This window comes from Anguilla anguilla, chromosome 3, assembly GCF_013347855.1.
Source record: "Anguilla anguilla isolate fAngAng1 chromosome 3, fAngAng1.pri, whole genome shotgun sequence".
NCBI lineage: Eukaryota > Metazoa > Chordata > Actinopteri > Anguilliformes > Anguillidae > Anguilla > Anguilla anguilla.
The window spans coordinates 13,355,900-13,378,678 of NC_049203.1; the positions used below are offsets into that span (position 1 = coordinate 13,355,900).

A 22,779-nucleotide genomic window follows, 5' to 3' on the forward strand; every position below is an offset into this window, starting at 1 on the left:
CAGGGCTTTTAAAGTCTTTTAGAGAGTTGCATGTTTTATAGTCAAAGCCGGCTTCACTTTCTGGATTTTTTTTTTTTTTTTTTTTTTTCGGTCTTCGTGTCTGAGCTTTTACATCAAAAGTATACGGTAAACATGTGGAAGTTTGGTGTCTTTGAGCAGAAATAAATATTCATGGATTCAAAAAAGAAAATTTGTGGGCTGCATAAGATGTGGTAATGAGTTTATTTGGATTTTTTTTTTGTATTTAGTTAGTATTTGTTTGGATACTTCTTTGATGACATGGAGAAATTGGGCTAAATGTCTCTAGCCTTGATAATGTCACTGTGTTGATAGTTCATGTCAATCCATTTACTTGTGAAACTTGTGTTTTTGTGAAAGAGGCAGGATTTGGTACATGGCTCCAAACACTACAGAGAGCCCAAAAGGAGAAGGGGATAAGATGACCTTCAAATAGAAAGCAATAACCAGGACTGAGCCTCAAAGCTCATATGTCTGTTTTTTCAATAATCTGCATCGCAGGACACTATAAAAGGAATCGGGGCTCTGGCTGTTTTTTCCCGCATCACTGTGGTCTTTGACAAGCCTCGAAGAGGACGTTGGCCGTCGTAGAATTATTCCCAATCTTTCCAAACCTACGACTCACTTAATGAGCAGAAGCATCTTATGCCTTGGTGAATTCATCTTTAGTGCCGTGGTTAGAAACATCTTATGCGACTCCTCGCCTCATTAAAAACGATGCCCGCCATGTTCAAACACGGAATTAAGATATCTTCAGCATGTGGTAAAACTCCATGCATGTCGCAAGTAGGTTGTTCAATTTGTTTAGTGTGAAATATAAATGGAAAGTGTAGGATTTACAGCATCTGCTGCAAGTGCATCTTCTGACCCATCTCCAGCCCCTCTCACAGTCCGCGGGTTTGGGAAGCAGTGCTGCGCGCTGAAGAGGAGATACCGGAGGAGGCCTGGCGTGCGTCTGTCCCGGGCGTCCCGAGGGGACGGTCTATTTAATTAAAGGAGAAATGAAAGATCAGAGGGGGCTTAAGTGACGGAGGTTCACGGTGGTTTTTTGGAGAGCCTCTTGCGGGAATTTGAGATTGCGTCTGCCGGGATTCCTTGGCTCTGCTCTCCGTGATAAGGGGGAAAAGTCTGGATCAATCAGCTGTGATGTTAGAGCAGCCCAGGAAAATTTGTTGTCCTCGTGTTCGTGTGTGTGTGTGTGTGTGTGTGTGTGTGTGTTTGTGTACAGTCTTGCGTGACTGGGTGTGTTTTAACATGGTGCTAGTTTTGGTGCATGAAGGATGTTTAGTATATAATGAGTTTGCTTTTTTATTACCAAATAAGAAAATTGATGGTAAGGAAAGAAAAAAAATGGATTCTGCTCGACTTTCCCTGGGCAAAGGGAACATTTGTGATTGTCAATATCCCTGCTTGTGCTGGCTACAGAGTTTGGATGCCCTGCTCTTCTGGTTGTAATGGGCCGAGGGACACCGCTGTTCGTATGAAATTTCTGGAAGCTAGTCGATAGTAATTGTGCCGATGCAGAGCACCGCTCCTCTGGGAACTTGTGTCATTTAGAATTGCACTCAGCGAACTTTGGCCCACGAGATAACTCTTTATTTCCTCTCCACTTTCCCAATCCAAAGCCACAATCCCTGCAGTGTCATTTCTGAAGAATGACAGCCGACTTTCCAAAAGCCCTAAAAGCTGTGCTGCTTTTGTTCCAATACGTGTTATTAAAAGAAGTCTTTTTTTTTTTTTTTTTTACTAGTGTACAAAGCTTAAAGCAGCTTCATCAAGTTCTGCTACCACAGCAGTGTGACCTAATTCTAAGGGAATCGACCGTGAAATGCAAGTTAATACGGGGCACAAAATAACATTATTGTGAAACATGGGGTTGTGGAAACTGGTTGACTTATCAGGCTGCAGAAATATTACTGTTCTTATGTTCTTCAGACCAGACGCAAGAGATTATTTTCGGAACAAATGTTTTTCTCCCTAAGTATTAGTGTTGGTCCGTGGTATGAGATCACACATGGAAAAGATGTGATCTGAACTCCATCTGTTAGAGGCTGGTACTGTGCTAAGGATGACTGAGTAATAAAGGGTGCAGTTTGAACTAAAGCCACTGAAGAGCCATGTACAGCATTAAACTAGATTCATGCGATACAGCTGCACGCATGCTAATAGAAGCACATAGCATTCACAATTCACAGTCCTCTCTGCTGTAATCAAACTGATGGCATCGACCTGTCTGGGTTAGTCGCCCGGGTAACTACGGCAGCCAGCATCATACCTGGTTGATATCTGAACCTGGGCTGAATACCAAAACCGAGAATTCTGCCTCGCCTCTACCGGAACAAAAACATTTGTACCACTTTTCAGCAATATCTTCTCTTTCTCTTTCTCGTTCTCTTTCTCCAAGGAAACTCCCTAAAGTGCCGAGAAGCCCAGAGAACTGTGAAGTGCACAGTTTTTTTTTGAATCCTTAATTACAATGTTTCAAAATCACGTTGCTGTGGATTGGATGGAAAAATGTGAACACAGACTTTTAGAGATGAAGCACAGAATGCCATCTGTGTTCAAGGGCGGACTTTTCATCATCCATTTTCTGCTCGATAAGCTCAGATTAAACATTATCAGGGGCAGAACAATTCTGCTGCTGTAGATTTGTTGACTGTTCGACATCTGCTTAGATATCATGTGTTTGATAAGATACATTTTTTAATGATTTTTGTTGTTTTCTGTCGCTGCTGTTACTGTTATGGATTTTTTTATTGTTCCTGTTCTTGTTTTTGTTGCAGCATTGAACTAAAATGTTAATAAAGTTGATGGAGGAGAGGTGAATTTTGAGATATAGCCTAAACAGAGAGAAACAGAGGAGCAATAATAAGCTTTTTTGTTGATTTCTTTTTCCAAACACAGTTGTTTACTGAAACAAGCAAGCCCCTCCTGAGAAGTATATTTAAAGAGAACATTCCAGAACACAATACTGGAAAAAGAACAGCCAGGCTCTAATTTGTGGATGTGTTTTGTATGTCATCCCCATTAAATCAGTTTTTTTCTTCTGAGAATATACCACAAGGGGAACATGCAGGGCTATTTAGAATACACAAGTAAGATATGCACACACACACACACACATACACACACACAGAGTATTTTTTTCTTAAACAAACAAATTATAAAAGCTGGCAATTGAACCAGTAGAGTAAGCCAGGAAGAAAGTAAAACTTGTCAAAGAGAGACTTCACTGTGCATGTCAGGGCAGGCTGACTAACTTGCAGGCCTGGGTTTGTGGTGCTGTGTTGGTGGGTGCAAATTTCCAAATGAAAGTATTCTAATCAAGCATTTTCAGTATGTCTTCCAGAATCATTACTCATGGGCCAAAGTGCTCTTTTTCTGATGACGAGTCCAGCATTTGCTAGTTTGGTTTTATCCCAAACACACGCACACACACACATACACACACACACAGACAATGGAGGAATGCATGTCTGTTTCATTACTAGTACTGTGTGTGTGTTTTTGTGTGTGTGCTGCTGGCAGGTTTCAGTATTTTTTCCACAATGGTGTTACAAATGTTGAATTGAAAATGACTCTGTGTGAATAGGAAACACGAACAGTTTAGTTGTTGGACAGTTGTTGTATGATAGTTTTTTTTCCGTCACCACATTTATTTTTTATTACTCTGCGTCTGTTTGGATGTGCATGCATAATCCTTTCATTCAAACATGAACAGTTTGAAATAATCAGTTAAAAGAAAAGTGAAGCGGCCAATTAAAGGGATCTGGCATTGATGTGGCTGACACTGACATTGGATTGCATCTTTGATGAGTCATGTTTTGCCACAGTAACTCAGACTTGTTTTGCCACAGTAACCCAGGCTTGTGTCAGCTTTACAAGAGCCTTGCCAGCAGCACATTTACATTAGGAACGGATATTGTGAATTCAAGGCCTTGAAATTCAAGGAAGCAATTAATGTTTTGGTGTAAGGAGTGGGTAAACCATCTTCCTTCATAGCTGGACTAACAGCAGTGCACTGCAGGCAGTCAGCTCTGGTCAGTTTCACAGGCTTAGGCTTGTATCTTGGAGCCAGGCTTGGGTTTGATTGCAAGGCCTGCATTTATGTTACATTTTAAAGCTATTTGAGGCATGGCACTCAAGAAATCACACGAAGGAGAAATTGAAAGACCAGTGCCAAGACCAAACATTATCCTTTTGTGAAGCTGCAGCCCAGAGGATTCTGTAAAATAAAAAAAAAAACACGCCCCAATTCCCCCAGTGCTTTCACCCCCCAGACTTGCTTTGAGAAACTCACATGTTAGTCCTCTGAATAATGCACAACATGGGAGTTCCTCAAAGCAAGTCTGGGATTAGGGCAGCTAGGTATGTTCTACGATGAACAATTTGGGTAATTTACTGCGTGATAGCCGAGTAACCATTAGCATGGGGCCATCCAGTGTGTATTCCCAAAACTGTGGTGTGAAACTGTTCCGAGGAATGCCTAATGTCAACAGCTACTTGTCCTATCCTCTGAACAGTCCTCTGGAATCTATTCAGTTGTCCGTGCCGAGTGGGGTTGCTTGTCTGTGGCCCTTTTAAAGGATGATTTACAGGCACTTGGCTACGACCTGCATGTCAAACCTTAGACTCTCACTGGCAGTCATTTATTTATTTATTTTCTTTAAGAAGGAAAGCAAGAGAGTCCACCCTCCTTTTGTTTTTTTTTGTTTTGCTTTATTCAGACAGGCAGAAAGAGGCAGAGAAGGTAACAGGTAGAAAAGGGACCACAGCTGAGAAATTGCCATGGCAGGGATCTGGTGCCGGGAGGGTGGGGGGTGGGCGGTGGTTAGGGGTGCTACATTATGTGTGGCTGAGAGTCAGCTCCCCTATGGGCTGTGCCACACGTCTCGCCCCTGGCAGTTGTCTTTGTCACAGGAGCCTCCGTGAATGCATTTTAGAAAGTGCATGGACACGACAGCAGATCTGCAGATCTGATGCATACTGTATATCAGCTACGCCACTCCGTTTGCCATTTATGCTGAGCATGCAGGCTGTTGCATTATTTATGGTTACAGTTATCGTCATGAATAATATATTTGATAAGGTTCATCCTTCAGTGCGCACCGTTTACCTGCTTATCTCTTTACGGTCTCTACCTCTTGACCTTTCCACTGAAGTTCCCCATCACCCCATCCCCTGTTGTTCCACTGCGGTTCTACCAAGGTCTGCTTCTCTGTTGATCCTTTGTCCTGTTTCATAAGTATTGAATCAGAAAGATGGCACCTGTCACATCACCGGAGAAAGCTAAATCAGTCTGGGAGATGGTAGACTGTCCATATTTGCATGATGATAGAAAAACAAGGTTTGATGACATGATTTCTGTTGGCCTAACCCCTCCTCCTCTCCCCTATGTGTGCTACAGGTTCCAGGCGGGGAAGGGCCTAGTGATCTACCCAGAGATCGGGGACAAGCTGGACATTATCTGCCCCAAGGCGGACGTGGGTCGGCCGTACGAGTACTACAAGCTGTACCTGGTGAAGAAGAACCAGGCTGATGCCTGCAGTACCATCATGGACCCCAACGTGTTGGTCAACTGCAACAAGCCCGAGAAGGACATCAAGTTCACCATCAAATTCCAGGAGTTCAGTCCGAACTACATGGGTCTGGAGTTCAAGAAGAACATCAACTACTACATCACCTGTGAGTCACCATCTATCTATCTATCTATCTATCTATCTGTCTGTCTGTCTGTCTGTCTGTCTGTCTGTCTGTCTGTATGTGATCAACCTATTTTGTTATTTATTCCTTTATTTGGTGAATATACTCATCCTGATTTGCTCATCAGGTCAGTGCACACACAGTGACAGTGAATGTGTAGTTATGAAGGGTCCAAACAGGATGCTAGTGCTAACACAACTGGGAACTCACGGAATCTCATTGGCGTGTTTAATGAGCATGTGCGTAAGTGCATTTCTGCCTTTCTTTACTGTATGTGTGTGACGCTGAAAAATTTGGAATCAGCTCGGCCACTGTCCCCTGGGGGAAAGGCAAGGGTGGTGTTCATTGGCAGCATGCGTCACCTGTGCCGGCTGTAGGCCACCTCACTTACCGTACAGACGATCAAACGCGGTTAATCCACATTGATATTGCAATAACACGTTAGACATTGAAATGTTGTCCTGGGGCTTTTTTTTAAATTGGTGCTTTTTTTGCCCCATCATGTTAAACATAAATACAGCATGTAAAAACAGTTTTGCTGTTTATTTTCTCATGAGATTATAAGAACACAATTGTGAGTGAGAAACAAGAAACCAAGGCTGGGCTTTGAATGACAAATCTTCATTATCTCTGCAAACACCAAAAATTTGTATGTGTTGCTCTCACTAACTGCAATTTTCTTTGTAAATATTTGCAAATATTAAGGCAAATATCTTATTGAAATGGTAGATATAAAAATATATAGATATCTCTGAAATTTAGAAATGTGTGACATATTTATATGTGAAATTATGTGCCCTATTTGGTAAATATTTCAGGCCAGGTCCTGTCTCTTGTTCAGCTTTAAAAAATGAATAAAATAAACATATTTTCAAGACTCGATCAGTTGCTCCATTGCTGAGGCCGTGGTACAAAGAGGTCAACACAGGTTGAGCTGTCCTGATTCTCTGTGTTGCATGGCAGCCAGGGCAGGTGACAGGGCTGATTTCCATACCCCCATCTAATCCAGTCCCAAGGGCCTCTCTGTGACACATCATGACATCATAAGGCAAGATCAGGGACTGTGATCCCATGTCATGTGACGATGTTGGCTGCCTCTGTGTATGGGGTGCCTCAGGCTGACTTCAGACGGTTTCTGACTAGTTTTGTCATTTCTTTTCTTAATTTTTTGCCTTTTTGATCTGAGGCTCTTCCATCGGACAGATACATTTCTCAACATGCTGGGGTTTCTCAAAACTTCCCACCTTCCCCTTTCGAGTACAAAGTTTGACCATTCCACCAAAAATGATGAATGTGACAGTGCTAATGCTATTGGTGCCGCTGTGGAAACTTAATATAAATAATTTGTGGCTTTGGGCTCTTGCGACTAATCAGCAGCGCCCTGTGAGTCGAAGGTGCGAAAAGCTCTGTGCTTGCTGGAGTGTTTCGCGGCGCATAATGGCTCTAGTCATTCGGGTGTTTCGGGAAACTCGCTGCGCGCTGGTGTCGAACGTTAGCCCTGTCACGTGTGCTCGGTTCCTCTGTAGCCCCGAGGACCTGGGCCTATTTTCCGCAGCCTGTATGCTGGGGGCTCAGGATTCTTTTAGGATATAAGCATGCGGCGCCAACCCTTTAGCCTTCCTGTTGAGAGAGCATTTCAGACGTGACTTATTTTAAATGAAGGAGCCATTTTTACACTCCTGAATTTTCTCCTGAACAGAATAAACAGAGCAGGGCCCCCAGAAAAAAGAGTGCCTTGATTAGAAACATTTGGAAAATGTATAAACCGTGTTGGTTTTATTCATTAGCTGAGCTGGGTTATCAAGCCTGTCACAAAGGGTTTGTTTGCTTTTTACCTGGCATACTTAAGCCTCGTGTAGCTCCACACATTGAAAAATGTTTGTCTTTGGGAAACTTGAGTAAATGTGAAAGGATGATATACTTATCTGTGATGTTCTCTACAATTCAACCTATTCCCACCTGTTTATGTGCAATACTCAAAGCAACACACTTGTACTTTGCTTGAGAGACTCTCTGGGTCTGATTAATTTTATCAATCAGCTTCCTTGTTTGGCTTCTGGTTTCGGAATGCAAGTTGTTAAAGAGGACCTGTCACATACAGTGTGCAGTGTCTGTTTAATATTACTGACATGACACTAACTGATGATTGTGTTTAATCAAATTGACGAAATCAGATAATTCAGAGTTTGGTGTGCAAAACGTGTTAATCAAATGAATGAAATAACACTTATCATAAAACTGCAATAAAAATCTTGGAAACAGTAATGATGTGCGTGCGCTATGGAGATATGCAGCTTAACTGCAATCATTTAATTACACTATGTGTGCGGATGTCATTATTGAAGTGATTACTAAATAAGTAGAAAATAATGTGAAACCGTTACTGCTGTGTTGCGACAGATATGTCAGTATGAAGTATGAAGACAGGCCACCCTGACCTTTGGCTGTTGACCTTTGACCCTCAGCTGGTCCAGGCACCACAAGTCTTCCAGCTCTTTAATATGTGTGCTGCTCAGTTGTGTTCACTGCATCGGCTGGTGATTGAGGATTGCAGGCTACTGGATTTGGCACCTCTTCTGCGTGTTCTTTTTAAAAAAAAATGTGGAATCTTTTTGTGCTCTGTTTCTGAAAGCCTCAACTTATGTGGAAAAACCAGTAATATCAAGTTTTAATTGTATCAACCCTTTCGCGTCAGATATTTTTATAGTACTTTATTTCGTAATCATGTATGTTTGTATGTGTATATGAGCTGTGTATGTTTATATTCAGTTTATTATTCATTGTCAACTACACAAGATCACAAGTCCTGAAAACTCTTTTAATTCATACACAGGGTTGTATACACTTTCTCAATTCTCATGTGGCTTTGTAAAAAATAACATAAAAAATGATGACACTTAGTCATCACATTTTGCATAGCCTGTCGTTTTAAGGTCACATGACTTTGTTATGATAAGGTCAGAATGGAGGAAGGGAGGATGAAAAGCCCTGTGGCAGTTTTTGTACTGACCTTGATAGGAAAGTCAGCAAAGAAAAACAAGTCATGCGTCAGTTCCCGAAGATGGCTTTGCATGATGAAATCGATGTTTAGAAAAAAAAAAAAAAAAAGAAGAGAAAAATACTAGATTTTTAAGGGCATTGCTCACACGTCAGGGCAAATCGACACAGACAGTCGATCTTTTATGGGTGCCGCGGAGCGGTCTGAAGTGATTGTGACCGCGGCTGGAGCTGTTTCCGCGAGGCAGCCGGAGAACGCGCCGCGGCCGCAGACGGGCCCCATAAACGCGGTTTTAGCGGGTGAGGGGCGGGAAGGGGGCGATGACTGACCTCGTTGCTATTTCTGCCAGATTATCTCCCGATGGTTGAGCTTGCGAATGCTGGGATTGACGTCTGGGCTGGCCAGCGCTGTCCGTGATTCACTTCCTTTTAGGGATGGCTGGTCTCTCTCTCTGTCCCTTCAAAGTTCCTCTCTCCCATCCTTTCCTTATACTTATTTTCTCCAGGGTGTGCCAAAGATGTTCTTTACTCTTTTTTATATTCCCCTCATCCTTTTCAGTTTGTGTGTGTGTGTGGGGAGTGGTTGTTACCCACTAATCTAAACTGTGGCTGGCCCATTTAGGGTTGGGGTGTGGGGGGGGCGGGCAGTTGGGATCAAGGAACCAGTGTCAGGCCTGATTGAAGAATCGGTCCTGTTAAAAAGTCTGATGTTCCTGTGAACAAAATGCTCTCACTGGTCTGTGTTTTCCCTGCCTGGTCGTTCGCTGTTCTTTCAAAAAACGCTTTTCAAACATTCTTCTGCTTGAGGTTACTGACTACGGCAGATGGCATTATGCATGGTGAATTGCGCAGCGCACACTTTTAAAAATGTAACATCCATTTATTCGGCTAGATATTAGCTGAAGCGCATTCAGGTTAAGTGTCTTCTGCTGAAGGGTAAAAAGATGAGGGTGTGAGTCCTTATGCTGGATTTGAGTGTGTACCCTTCACGTTTCCACTTCACTTTCCTTACTCACCTGCTGTGTTACTGCTCTGTTTTTTCAGTTCTTTTTTTATCTTTACTTCTCTTTACTTCTGCCGTTTACTTCTTCTGGAAAGGTACGGAGGGGGAACCATGCTGTCAGGACCTTCCCAATGCAGCTGGCCCTCAGACAGGCGAGGGAGTGGGCGAACACACCCACAGCCTCCCCCCTCCCACCCCCACGCTACCCCGCTAAGCCCCACTGGCAGCCTGCCCCCCCCTCCGCTACCCCACTGAACCCCACCCACAACCTGCCCCCCCCTCCGCTACCCCACTGAGCCCCACCCACAACCTGCCCCCCCTCCGCTACCCCGTTAAGCCCCACCTGCAACCTGCCCCCCCCCCCCCCCCCCCCCCGCCACCCCGTTGAGTCCAATTTTTTCTGCGGGCTCCACCGCTGAAAATGACGTGAAGTGACGGACGCCTCTCTGGCCAGGCGGCGAAGGCGTCATCGCCCGGGCAGCGCGCACAGCGCCCCGAGGCTCTTGTGATGTAGGGACGGCTGCGGCGTGTGGAGGAAACCAGGACGGTCTGCATAATGAGCGTTAGAGGATTAAAGGTCAAGGTTAAAACTCCCACCAGAACAGTGGGTCATCTGATCAAATGCTGCTCTTATTTCAATTAGCCCCATGAGCCCGGAGGATGCTCTCTGCTTTTCCAACTGCAGCCTCGTGGTTGATTCAATCAATGCAGTTTGACCCGCTTGTCTTTGTGCAGACACCGATATGCGCTCGCCTATATCAGATGCAAGTAAACGTGAATGAAAAAAATCATACATTTCCCAGTCTTATTCCAGCTTGGGCTTTACATCACAGAATTATTTTATGGTATTTAAATTCCGTGTTTGCAAAGAATACACGATGACTAGACTAGTGTTGAAATTTTGCATCCATCCATCCTAGTTTTCCGGCCTGGTCCTAATTCCCTGAGCCTGCAGTGCCTGTGATTTCTCATGAGCTCATTCTCCTTTTCCAAATAATATGTCAACGAATCCCATCTGCGCGTCTCAGAAGTGCCAGCTCACCCCCTGTATCAATTCATGCTTTGCATATCGCAGATGACATCCAGCGTAACTGTAAACCGCTGAAGCTTCCTAGGGTATGGCCCATTTATAGCTGTCCTCGTGAGGTCATATGCGATTATCGTTAGAATCATCATTATCATAATGCACTGTATACAGCATGGAAGCTCGCTATTAGGCTACTTTGTGAGGACATCTGTTTTCGTAGCATTTGGTTTCTCTATGTTTGGAGAATTCCTGGATATTTCCCCCGCCTTGCTAAAAATAGCATCTCATTGCATCAATGTGTTTGTTTTTCCGCATTCAAACTTGATGTTCCTCAAAGCAGTGTGTCGAGTTAAATCTCCCTCCAGGCCGCGCATACACTCACACGCACAACTAAATGCACTCTCACACAAACACACTCGCATAAACACATGCATACACACACTCTCACTCTTGCACGCAACATCCACACACGCTTCCTTCATGGTCGTCTCTACCTCTTCCAGTTTGAATCACAAAGGATTTTAATGTTTCGGTTGAGCTGCAGCAGTCCAGTACGTAATGTTGGGGACTCAACTGTGAAGCAGACAGGACGAGCCAGGGCCCCAGAACAATATCGCGAGGACAGATGCTGAGACTCGGTCCGGTGGACCGCGGTGACACCCCCCCCCCCCCCCCCCCAAACCCCGGAGCTTGTTCCTCTTTCATTGGCGCTCGTGGCTCTTTCGGCAAGCACCCCCTCCCTGACCAAAAAAACCACAAAAAGAAAACGAAAATGGCAGTCAATTATGACGCACCTTTGCTTGGGCCCAGCCCCCCTGTAGCGCGCGACCGCGAGCAGGAGAGGATTCTGTTTGATCCCCCCCCCCCCCGCACGCCGGGAGTGGCGGCTGCATGAAGGCCCCCTTTTGTGGGAGCCGTTTCGCCCGCCCGAGCGTTCAGGAACATGGAGGCGCATTGGAGCAAAGCCTGTCGGTGAGTCCGGGGGGGGGGGGCGCTTCTGCCTCCCATCGAGAGGCTGTGTTTCTGCCTCCTATGCCTTTGAAGATGTTTTAACTCTCCACTCTCAGACGCGGTGCGCTTTCTGGGCTTACAGTCGGTAGTTTAATGAACATATAGATCAAATTAAATATAAATTGGCAGCAGGCGAAACGGGCTTTGCAGTTAGCCCTGCGATTAATGAGGTCCTTAAAACGAGGAGACTCAATTCCCTTTAAATTGTGCTCTGTCTTCACCTGGAAATGCAATAGTAATTTTAAGCACACGCGCGCACACACACACGCGCGCACATGCACACACACGCTGACGCACACACACGCACGTGCATGCATACCCACGCACACACACACACACCTTTTTGGACAAATTTTGAAGTTATCATGTTATCTCATTGAGTTAGGTGGACATTAAAATGGTGGCTAACATAATTATATCAAACCTTGCTTTGCAAACACACTTGTGCTACATTGTCGATCATCGCACTTGCTATAAAAACCAGGATCCCTGATATGTTTTTTATTACACGTGCCCCACTTTGCAAAGAGTCAAAACTGTCAAAACTGCAGTATTCCAGTTCATAAAACAGGGACTGAAGGCTGAATTTTATGCTTCTCCAATGACCTAGAATCCCAGGCTGGTTGCAATTAAACTCGTTCTGCACCCTCCGGTACGCCTCCTGCAGTGTTGGAGTTCAGCTTGGAGCTCTTTGGCGGTCACATCGATTAAGGGGGTGACATCACCTTTTCTAGATGCCACGATAGGCCCAGTTTGCAATGCGAATCAAATGCATTTACTGTATTTTTCATATATTTTGTGACCTGTAGGCATTTTTTCATTTTTTTAAAGCAGTTTTCACATGTGCAAGAAAAGCATTAAATAAATACATATGGTATATGTAAGAATATCTTCTTCTTCTTCTTCTTCTTCTTCTTCTTCTTCTTCTTCTTCTTCTTCTTCTTCTTCTTCTTCTTCTTCTTCTTCTTCTTCTTCTTCTTATTATTATTATTATTATTATTATTATTATTAGTAGTAGTAGTAGCAGTAGCAGTAGCAGTAGTAGTAGTTCTAGTAGTAGTAGTAGTAGTAGTAGTCAAAGTAGTAGTATAGGTAGTATACTGCCCCCAGTGTAGAGATTCTGCAGTTATCTTTTAATATTTGTGACCTGGTGTAGAAACCATTTAAAGTCACTGGATGATATTTGTATGCACAAGATGTAGTACTGTCCCAGTTACCAACATAAACACAATGCAAATGCAGCTTTATGTGTGTTTATTGGTAAATGTAGCAAACTTGGTAAACGTCCTGCATCCTCCAAGCTGAGCCGGCTCAGTCTAACTCAGAGAAACTTCTGGAGGGTGAACTGGTGACTTTCTGTTCCAAATAGCTGCCTGCGTGCAGACCCTGTCTCCTTTATCTCATCTGTGAGGTGGTAAGGAGTGGAATGGCCTTGCGGATCATGCTCTCGTGTGATGACGCAGAGCTGTTGAAGTGTTTTCCCCCCATCTCTCCGGGCTGTTCTGATTTATTCCTCGCCATACGCGGCGCTGAAACTCATGCCAGGTTTGCAGATCCCTATTTACAGATTAACGGGGAGGAGAAGCATTAGTTGGCAGCGGCGGGCCTTGTCACATTCATGGACGGGATCCCACCGCATCTGGCCCAGATGGGGCCCAGAAAACTCCTTCCCCCCCCCCCCCCCGGAACGCTCCGCGTGGAAATGGGGCATCGTCATGGAAATCTGTGGAGACGCCAGGCTGGCCGGTGATGTCATCCGTTCGGGAAGGCGCTAAACGCGGCCCAAAGCCCCAATCACTGTCACCGAGTTTGCTCAGGGCCGGGCGGAGATGGGATTTGTGTTTCCCGAGCACAGACTGGTTTGTTTGGAGAGCGGTGTGAACATCCAAAGTTGGATTTGGGGAAGCTGCTAAATGGCAAACAGACTGAAAGCGGGAGATTGGGGCGGTCTGTCTCCCTCGCGCGCGTGGAAAGCTGGGACTCGTCTTTCGGAACTCTGTGTGTCCTTTATCACGCGGCTTCACACATTCGCCTTCGTCTTTAGTAGAAAACGATGTGAGATTTCCGCTCACTGTTTTCAGAGAAATCAGCTCTTGAGAAATGTGTGGGCATCAAAGTATTAGCTGTGAGTCTGAAACCTGTCATCCTTGAGACAACACTGTAGAATGCTTTATTAGAATTTTAAAAAAATGATAGTAGGAAAGCAGGACTTTTTTCCTGTCAGAATAATAGACCACTGTCCTGTCAGCCCACTTTACTGCTGAGAATGCTTTATGAAACACGTTATCAACCAAACATAAAAGGAAACAAATTGTTTTTTTTGATTATTGGAAAAAAAAAGGTTTAAAACTGCCAGTAATTTGCAGGACCTTCACTGGTGTGTAAAGAGTTAATAATTTAAAGTAATTATTTGTTCCAGGTCTGAAAGCACAAAACAGGCTTGTTACGTGAGCACCTCTGAGAAATAGGTTGATGTGCTCATAGGGCTAAATGTTCTGCCGCACTCAATGTTGAGAGAGTGTTGAGTTCGTTATCAGAGACTGTCAAAGCGTCTGGGGTGGGTGTACGTGTGGGTGGGGTGCAGCGGTGACTGTGTGTCCCCCCCCACACTGTTTAGGTGTGCTTCCAGCACTCAAGTGTTTCATCGTTGGCAATAACCAGCTGCCAAAATACATATATTCATATATTTTTTATACATTTATAAAAATAAATTGTTTTGGAAAAAAAACAAAGAAAGACTGGCGTAATGAAGTTGTAGTTCTGTAAACATTAATTCCTTATGAGGTATGTGAGTACTGGGGGCAAGGCTGCAGAAGATGCCTCACTCGGAGGTTTGAGCTTGACCCTTCCATGGGGTGGGGGCGGGGGGGGGGGGGGGGGGGGGGGCATGGTGCTTGTGGGAGTTGAGCAACGGGGTCGCATTAAAGCACGGACATCTGATTCTAATCTACAGCATGTTGCTGTCACTTTGAAGCCCTCCCGCCCTGGCTGCCTGATTTGGACGTGGTTCTTGTTGAAGTTTTTCATAATGCCGTAGACGAGGAATGCAAAAGCCACGGATTCATTCGTCTCGGGGGGATGCGAGGGTGAGGTGGGGAGGGGGTGAGGTCATAGGTTCGGGGGTGTAGGTGTGGGCAGCGGGGAGGTGATGTGTGTGTTTGTGGTACAGGGAAATGGGGGTTCACCTGTCAGCGTTATAATGTTCCGTATAAGCGGTATGTGGCCAACATTCTTATGTAAGAGAAGTTTAAAAAAATCTAATTAAAAATGGCCTGGGCAGGGCATCGAACACTGAATAAAACTTTTGCGGTGGCAGTTTGGGGAATTTGAGACAAGTGCTGTGAGTTTGTTCTCCTGAGCGATGAGTGGTAGATGAACAATAAAGGGGCAAAACACCATGAATCATAGAGGGGAAAGAGAGAAGAAAGAAGCAGAACTGCTTGCGGTCGTTCCACATGTACAGAAGGGTAACGTATCCCTCTGCTGCCAGGGGCACAATCCATTTCTGTGAATTCAGCCCCGGGATCTAAATGGCCCGTGTGTCAGTGCTACTCGACCATAAACACACTCCTCAGAATATAGCGCTCCTCTGTGTCTCTGCTTCGCACTGCAGAGTTTTGCAATTTTTCCCCCCTCTCCAGATATATGCAAAGCCAGTGAAAGATACTTTCAGTCTCCGGTCCTTGCAGCAACGGTTGCCTTATCCTCATTTTTTAGCTTTACTTATTTATTAGTTTGACTTTGCTGTCTTGTCGAGCCATTGCACGCAGAAGTAAAACTGGTTGTGTGTGACGGTGGAGTTTTTTGGACAGACACCTTCCTGCAAAGCCGAGATAATTTAGCAGCTAAGCAGCAGTAGCAGTAATAGCAGTAGCAGTGGCGGCGGCCCTGTATGTGAAGGAGACAGATCAGATGGGTTACCAGGTTCTCTCTGTCTGCAAGAGAAATTGATTCGTGATCTAACAGGAGCTGCCTGTTTTGACACCTCTGGCAGTAATGAACAGGTGAGGTGGAGGGGGGGGGGGATGGGGAGGAGGGGGAGTAGTCTTCCAGTCAGTCACGCCTTGTCACAGCCAGACAATAACCCCAGGCAGATAGTTCCATGAATAGCAGCTCTGTTAAAAAAAAAAAAAAAAAAAAACTGAAGTCTCCTCCTCTCTCTTGGGACAATATTGTGGCTGAACCGTGGCACTGCAGTGCGCTAGCTGGGGGAATCGGGCTGGCGTGTTTACTGTAAATTGAAAACAGCAGCACTCTTAAAGGGCCAGCTTGCAGTTTCGTTCGGACGGGGAGGGAGAGGAGGTGAGGGCGGGGCTGGCGGTTTTGGGGGGCATTCCGGGTTTATATAACTGGAATTGTCTCAAAGTGTTTGTTCATTCATTACGGCTCTACTCAGGATTTATCATAATCTTTTTGCCTTCCCTGCTTAATCAATGCTGGTTTATCTGGAAGCCTGACCAGCATCCATGAGCCATCATCCATAAACACCTTTTAATCAATACAAAGGAAAAATTATACCTTCAACACTGTGAGTGAGGGAGGGGCAGAGAGAGAGAGAGAGGGAGAGAAAGAGAGAGCGTGCAAGGGAGAGATAGGGAGAGAAAAATCAGAAAAAAAGAAAATCAGACGCTCAGACACCTGGAGTCATGGAGTGAAATGTTGAACTCTGTCTCAAGACTCAAAGGCTAGGCCTGTTTAAAGGTCAGAGTTTGACTCCACTCTCAAAAGTTTTACTGTGTGACTTCACTCACCAAAAGGCTTCTTTTCTCCTGCTTTCTGTTGAGGTCACAGATGAGAAATACCGTATACTTTACAGGAAAAGGAAAGAAACATACAAACGCACACATGCACACGCTCCCTTCTCACACACACACACATGCACACACACGCACACGCACACACTCCCTTCTCACACACACACACACACACTCCCTTCTCACACACACACACACACACACACGCACACACACACACACATGCACGCTCTCACACATGGACACACACACACACACACACACACACTTCTGTGTTCCCACACAGTCTGATTTTGTGAAATGAGAAAAAGAGAAAGGTCATTAATATTCAGCTCGTGGGATCTAAAACAAACCTTATTAAGCGGTCGCACAACATACAAATGCTAATTTGTGCGCGCTGCTCCGAAACACACACAGATTCTAAAGTGGTTCCTGAGTGCACAGAGATGTCTAGACTCCAGCTCCTTCAGGGGCAAGATCCTCGGTCCCCCATAGGTTTTAGCGGTATGATTGAATTGAAGCCAAGAATGCTATTTTAAATCGCGTTCACTGAACAGGCGACAGAAGGAACACATTTCCATTTATTTAGCCTCTTCGTTCAGTAAACAAAAATGAAAAGCAAAAGCAAAAAAAAAAAAAAGAAGAAAAAAACTTGCATAAGCCCTGTTAAGGTTGAGCGCTCCTGTGATCTTAAAGAGGAACCAAGCACACCATTGGATTCCTGCTAATTCATTTACTTCATTTGCCTCCATGACTCCATGTTTATTAACCTCTATTAAGTTTGAAGAGGAATGAAAAGCGAACGCGTTTCTGCCGATCTGCCGTTAATGTGGACCGTGGACCGTGGACCGTGGAGAAGCAGCCCCCGAAACAGCTGGCATGATAAACCTCTCTGTGTGCGTTTATATTCCACACAAATCCATTTAGCGGAGATAACGCAAATTACAGTTTATCTGCATTTCATTCCAATGTCAATCAGGTTTTTTTTCCAGAATTCGTTTTCGTATGCAGATATGCAGTACTTTCATGTATCCTGTAAGTGATTGCACTCTTCAGAGGTGATCTATCATGTGGCTTTTCGCCAGGAGGCTTAAGCGAGATTGTGGGATCAATTGCAGCGTCAATAATAGGTGGTTAAAACTGGTGTATTAATGTACATTGGTTGTACACACTTTTATTAATTCCTTAATGAGTAAATGCCTTCATTTGTTTACACTGCGGGCACATGCACATATTTGTTATTATTTATAACGGAGGAGTCCATTGTATATTATTTTTTTAAATAAACTTTCCTTTGATGAGGAAGTGGGCTGAGAACATGTTCTCATTTGCGGTATTTGAATCTGATGATTTTTCAGCTGGACTAAAGGAGGATTTAGATAGCACTTTGTTTAACAGTTGGGCAGGGTTAACTCCTGTACTATTTCGGTAGTTACTGTGGATCTCTGCATGCTATTGGTGAATCACAGATGCTCTGTTTCAATCAATTTCACATGTTGGCAGTGTCCTTAGAGCGCATAAACTTCTATGGTACAACCGGCTAATTCCGTCGGTCGCTGATGGCGTCCCCTCCCCTGGCACTGCAATGGCTGTTTCGGTTAGCGGAAGCATATTTACTTTTGCCTTTCCCCCAAACTACGGTTTTCTTGGTTCTTCGTTCACGCCAACACTCGGGGGTTAGACATGTGCTTTCCATTTTTAATCTAATTGTAAACATGGCTTATGACTGGAGGCCAAGCTCTCCTTTTGGACTGGAGATGATGATGGTGATCTGATGGCCCCATCTGCGAGGCTCTCGCTCCAGCCGCATCGCTCTTCATGTGGGTCCGATGGGTTCAGTGAAAGCCGGAGCAGAGGCGGCGAGCAGCGGGAGTTTAGCATGTCCGCGTAGGAGCTGAAGGGAAAATAAAGGGAGCGCGTTTAGCCTGAGGCGAAATCTGTGGGGCAGAAGCATGTAGAACGCTCCCTTTTCTGTCTGTTTAAAAAGCGCCCCACAGGTCGCCTTTGAGCTACCAGAGACCTAGGGAGAACGTTTGTTTGGAACTATGCAGGATTTTTTCGAATTTCAAACCCTTATGCGAGCACTTAACTTTGTGTGTGTGTGTGTGTGTGTGTGTGTGGGTGCATGTGTGTGTGTGTGTGTGAATGTGTGTGCACGCACATGTGTGACGGACAGGTGAAGGCATGATGGGACAGCAGTATGGGATAATGGGAATTGGGCTTGTAACCTTGGAGGTTGCTGGTGCAATTTGCAGGTAGGACACTGCTGTTGTACCCTTGAGCGAGGTACTTAACCTAAATTGCTTCAGGGAACATCCAAAATGGCTGCTATGTAAAAATACAAAAAGTTGCGTGTAAAGCCGCTTCGAATAAGAGCGTCTGTTAAATGCCAGTAATGTAATGTAATATAATGTATGACGGGGGAGAGCAATGGTTTTTACCTGATGGCCATTGGCTGATGAGCAGAAAACAAAATGAGAGCCAATCCCTGCGCTGCCTTGGGCCTTGGCTGGCTGGCCTTGCGACAGCTGAGCCAATCAGAGGCTGGTGCTGTGGCTTTTTGGAGCCCATGGCTCACAGTAATCCACCTTTGCGGAACAAAATGATTTACAATAAATCATTGGAAATGTTGTAAAAAAAAGAAAAATAACAGATTGTATCTTTAAAAAAAACAAGAATGCACTTGTTTGGCAGAAGAATGCATTATTCTAAATGTCATTAGATTAAGATCTGAAATGAGAAAATGACCTGTAATGCCACTGCTGTCAATCATTTCCTTAGAAGACTATGGAAAAATATATTTGAGTGCTATTACTGATGTTTAACCGGTATTTGATGTGTAAATCATGGCAGTAAACCAGCTGGTCTGTGTCCTCGATAAGAATAATTCTTGGGAAAATGCTTGTCATGGCAGGGGCTTGTTCATAACTCATTGTTGGCTGGAGGCAGGCTGCGCTTGATTGGTCGTGAGTATGAAGTGCTGTGAGAAGGAAGGAGGTGTGTAAGTAGTGAGAGACATGGGAAGGGAAAAACAGAACACACACACAGACTCACACAAACACATACACACAGTACACACACGCTGACTCACACAACCACACACACACACCGACCCACACAACCACGTACACGCACACCCACACACACACACACACACACACACATACATACACTGACACACACAACCACACTCAGACACCGACCCACACAACCACGTACTCGCACACCCACACACACACACACACATACATACACTGACACACACAACCACACTCACACACACACACACACACACACACACACACACAGACTCACACAACCACATACACACAGTACACACACGCTGACTCACACAACCACACACACAGACTCACACAACCACATACACACACACCCACACACACTCACACACACACACATACACACGCTGACTCACACAACCACACACACACACCGACCCACACAACCACGTACACGCACACCCACACACACACACACACACACACACACACACACATACATACACTGACACACACAACCACACTCACACACACACACACACACACACACACACACAGACTCACACAACCACATACACACAGTACACACACGCTGACTCACACAACCACACACACACACCGACCCACACAACCACGCACACCCACACACACACACACACACACACATACATACACTGACACACACAACCACACTCACACACGCATACTCACAGTACAAATGCACACACACACACACACACACACACATACAGTACACACTCACACACGGATACAGACACACACACACGCACACATACATGCAGTACACACACAGACACACACACACACGCACACATACAGTACACACTCACACACGGATACAGACACACACACACGCACACATACATGCAGTACACACACAGACACACACACACACACACACACAGTTATCTATATCTGATACACAGCAGGCACAGCGGTTGGTACTCACCCGGTGCTAGCACAGTCAGCTCAGGGACCTGGACCAGCCAACGGAGGTACAGAGCACTTCATCCCTGTAATGTTTTGCTTTTATAACATCGTTCATAAACTAATAGGTAATAGTTTAGCAAGTGCCCGTATTATATTTTTACAATATGGACGCTTGCCGAGGCCAAGCGGGCGGGGCCGTTTCGGTGCAGTTTAACGAGCCGCCCCTCGTTTACCCCATTTCCTCCGCTCTCCGTTCCCTGCCAGATCGGGGGCATCCCGCGTGGAGACGGGGAGGTAGTTATGAGGAGGCTACTTCCGCGCCCACCGCGGTTTGCAAAACATGCATCTGTCCAACTGCCGCTCGTCAGAGAGCGAGCGTCGGTTCAATTTGTAGCTCGGTCTGCGAACGCACGAAAGAGGCATAAACGTTATTCGATAATAAAATCGGCGATGACATGTTATGAATCACCGCCATAACAATCGGCAAATAAAATTTTCCTTTAAGGAAATGATTTGGTGTGAAGAGATGGCTGATTTGATACTGGATGCTGGGAGATTGCAGCTGGAGCCAGTGGTGGTGGGGGTGGTGGGGTGGCCCACCATGGAGCTTTCTCTGCCGGTGCTCTGATTTAGGACAAACTTGTGAAATGGAGGCAAGGGCTCTTTGATTGATGTAATGCTGCTTGCGTGAGAGGTATATAGCTGTGGGTTTAGGCCTGGATGTGGTGTGGCCGACCTGGGGGTGTGCGATGCCAGGAGTGCCTAGCACACAGTGAAGAGGCTTCTTCAAGGATCCATCACTTATTAATTCATAACATGAAAAGGATAGAGAGTCTGGGGGCACACTTTCATATGTCATGAGAGATGAGTGAAGTCAGTTGGCTCAGCTGAACACCCAACCCCCCCCCCCCCACACTCACACACACGCACACACACACACACACACACATGCACATACGCACACACCCCATTCCCCCCTTCCAAAGCCCTGGAGTTACACTCTCATGTGTTCACCATCAAACACTATTCAGCTCTGATTGAAATATCAAATTACAGACACTCATATTGCTGTCACTGAGGACATTACAGATGCCTCCTGGAGAAACACAAGGGAAGATTTATCTCTCTCTCGCTCTCTTTCTCTCTCACTCTCTCTCTCAGCACACACACGCACACACCACACATTGCTCTCTCTCACCCCTTTCTCTGCCTCTCTCTCTCTCTCTCTCTCTCTCAACATGCATACACACACACCACACATATTCTCTCACTCCCTCTTGCTCACTTTCTCTCTCTTCAATAGGCCATCTGTCAAGTTTTTTTTTTCTTTTCAGCTGCCTAGCAATATCCAGCATTATGTACAACCAGCCCTATGATCTATCATTCATTCAGGTTCTCTTGATCCTCAGCGTAGACCTTGATTGATATGCTGGCATGCTCTTCCCCGCCTACAGTGCAACCGGACAAAGTTCAATTTAGACATTTGCTTAATTTAGTAAAGTAAACATGGTGCCTGTAGAAGTATATGCAGTTATTTTATCATCTATTCAAAATTACTGTTTTATTCCATGTTTAAAAACACTGGTTACATTACGTTGTGTGACGGGTCGCAGAAAATACATTGAGTCATTTACAAGGTTCTGTGTGTTGCAGTGATTCCATGTTTGGGAGGCCATTTGTGTTAGTTGATGGTCTGATTTAGCACGTTAGCACTCTACACTGGTTTACCTGCTTGCTTACTGACCACCTGACCAAGGACAGTTTGCCGTTCCCTTACTGTGATATGTGCATAAAATCAAAGATTAGGGGTTGCACTATTGCCAGTGTGTGTGTGTGTGTGTGTGTGCACGTCCGTGAGTGTGTGTGCGTGCGTGTACGCGCACGTTTATTTTTTTGAACTCTGAAAGAGGGCTGAGAGCTGAAGAGTCTCTTTTCCCCCGCCGCTCGTCCCTAATGCACTGTCCTCTGTCTTTCTGCTTGGCTTACCCCGCCGCTGATTGGATTCCTGCCGGGATTTACCGATCGGCCGCCTCGGCCCGCGCCAGCCCGTCGCTCCGCTGATGTCAGAGACGGGGGCCGGCCGCCATGTTTTATTCATGCGGCCCGCTTCAAGGGCGCGCTCCGCCGCGACCTTAAACTCCGTCGCGGGGAGGGGGTCAGTCGCCGCTGACCGCTTGGCTCTTGGCCGTGACTTCCCACGAACACGCTAAACTGACCGTGATGTATGGGCGGATTTCACGGGTCACACGGGCTGTATTTATCCACGGAAGGGAAGAATTCCATTTGGGTCCTTTC

The 22,779-nt window shown here is 45.4% G+C and overlaps 1 protein-coding gene across 1 annotated transcript in view; it reads left to right on the top strand.

The window, feature by feature from the left end:
- LOC118223129 (ephrin-B1-like) overlaps positions 1 to 22,779 on the top strand; it is an 89,843-nt gene that overhangs the window by 39,080 nt on the left and 27,984 nt on the right. Inside the window, exon 2 of the mRNA XM_035409302.1 lies at positions 5,426 to 5,703. Coding sequence (XP_035265193.1) covers positions 5,426 to 5,703 — 278 coding nt within the window. The remainder of the gene's footprint in view (positions 1 to 5,425; positions 5,704 to 22,779) is intronic.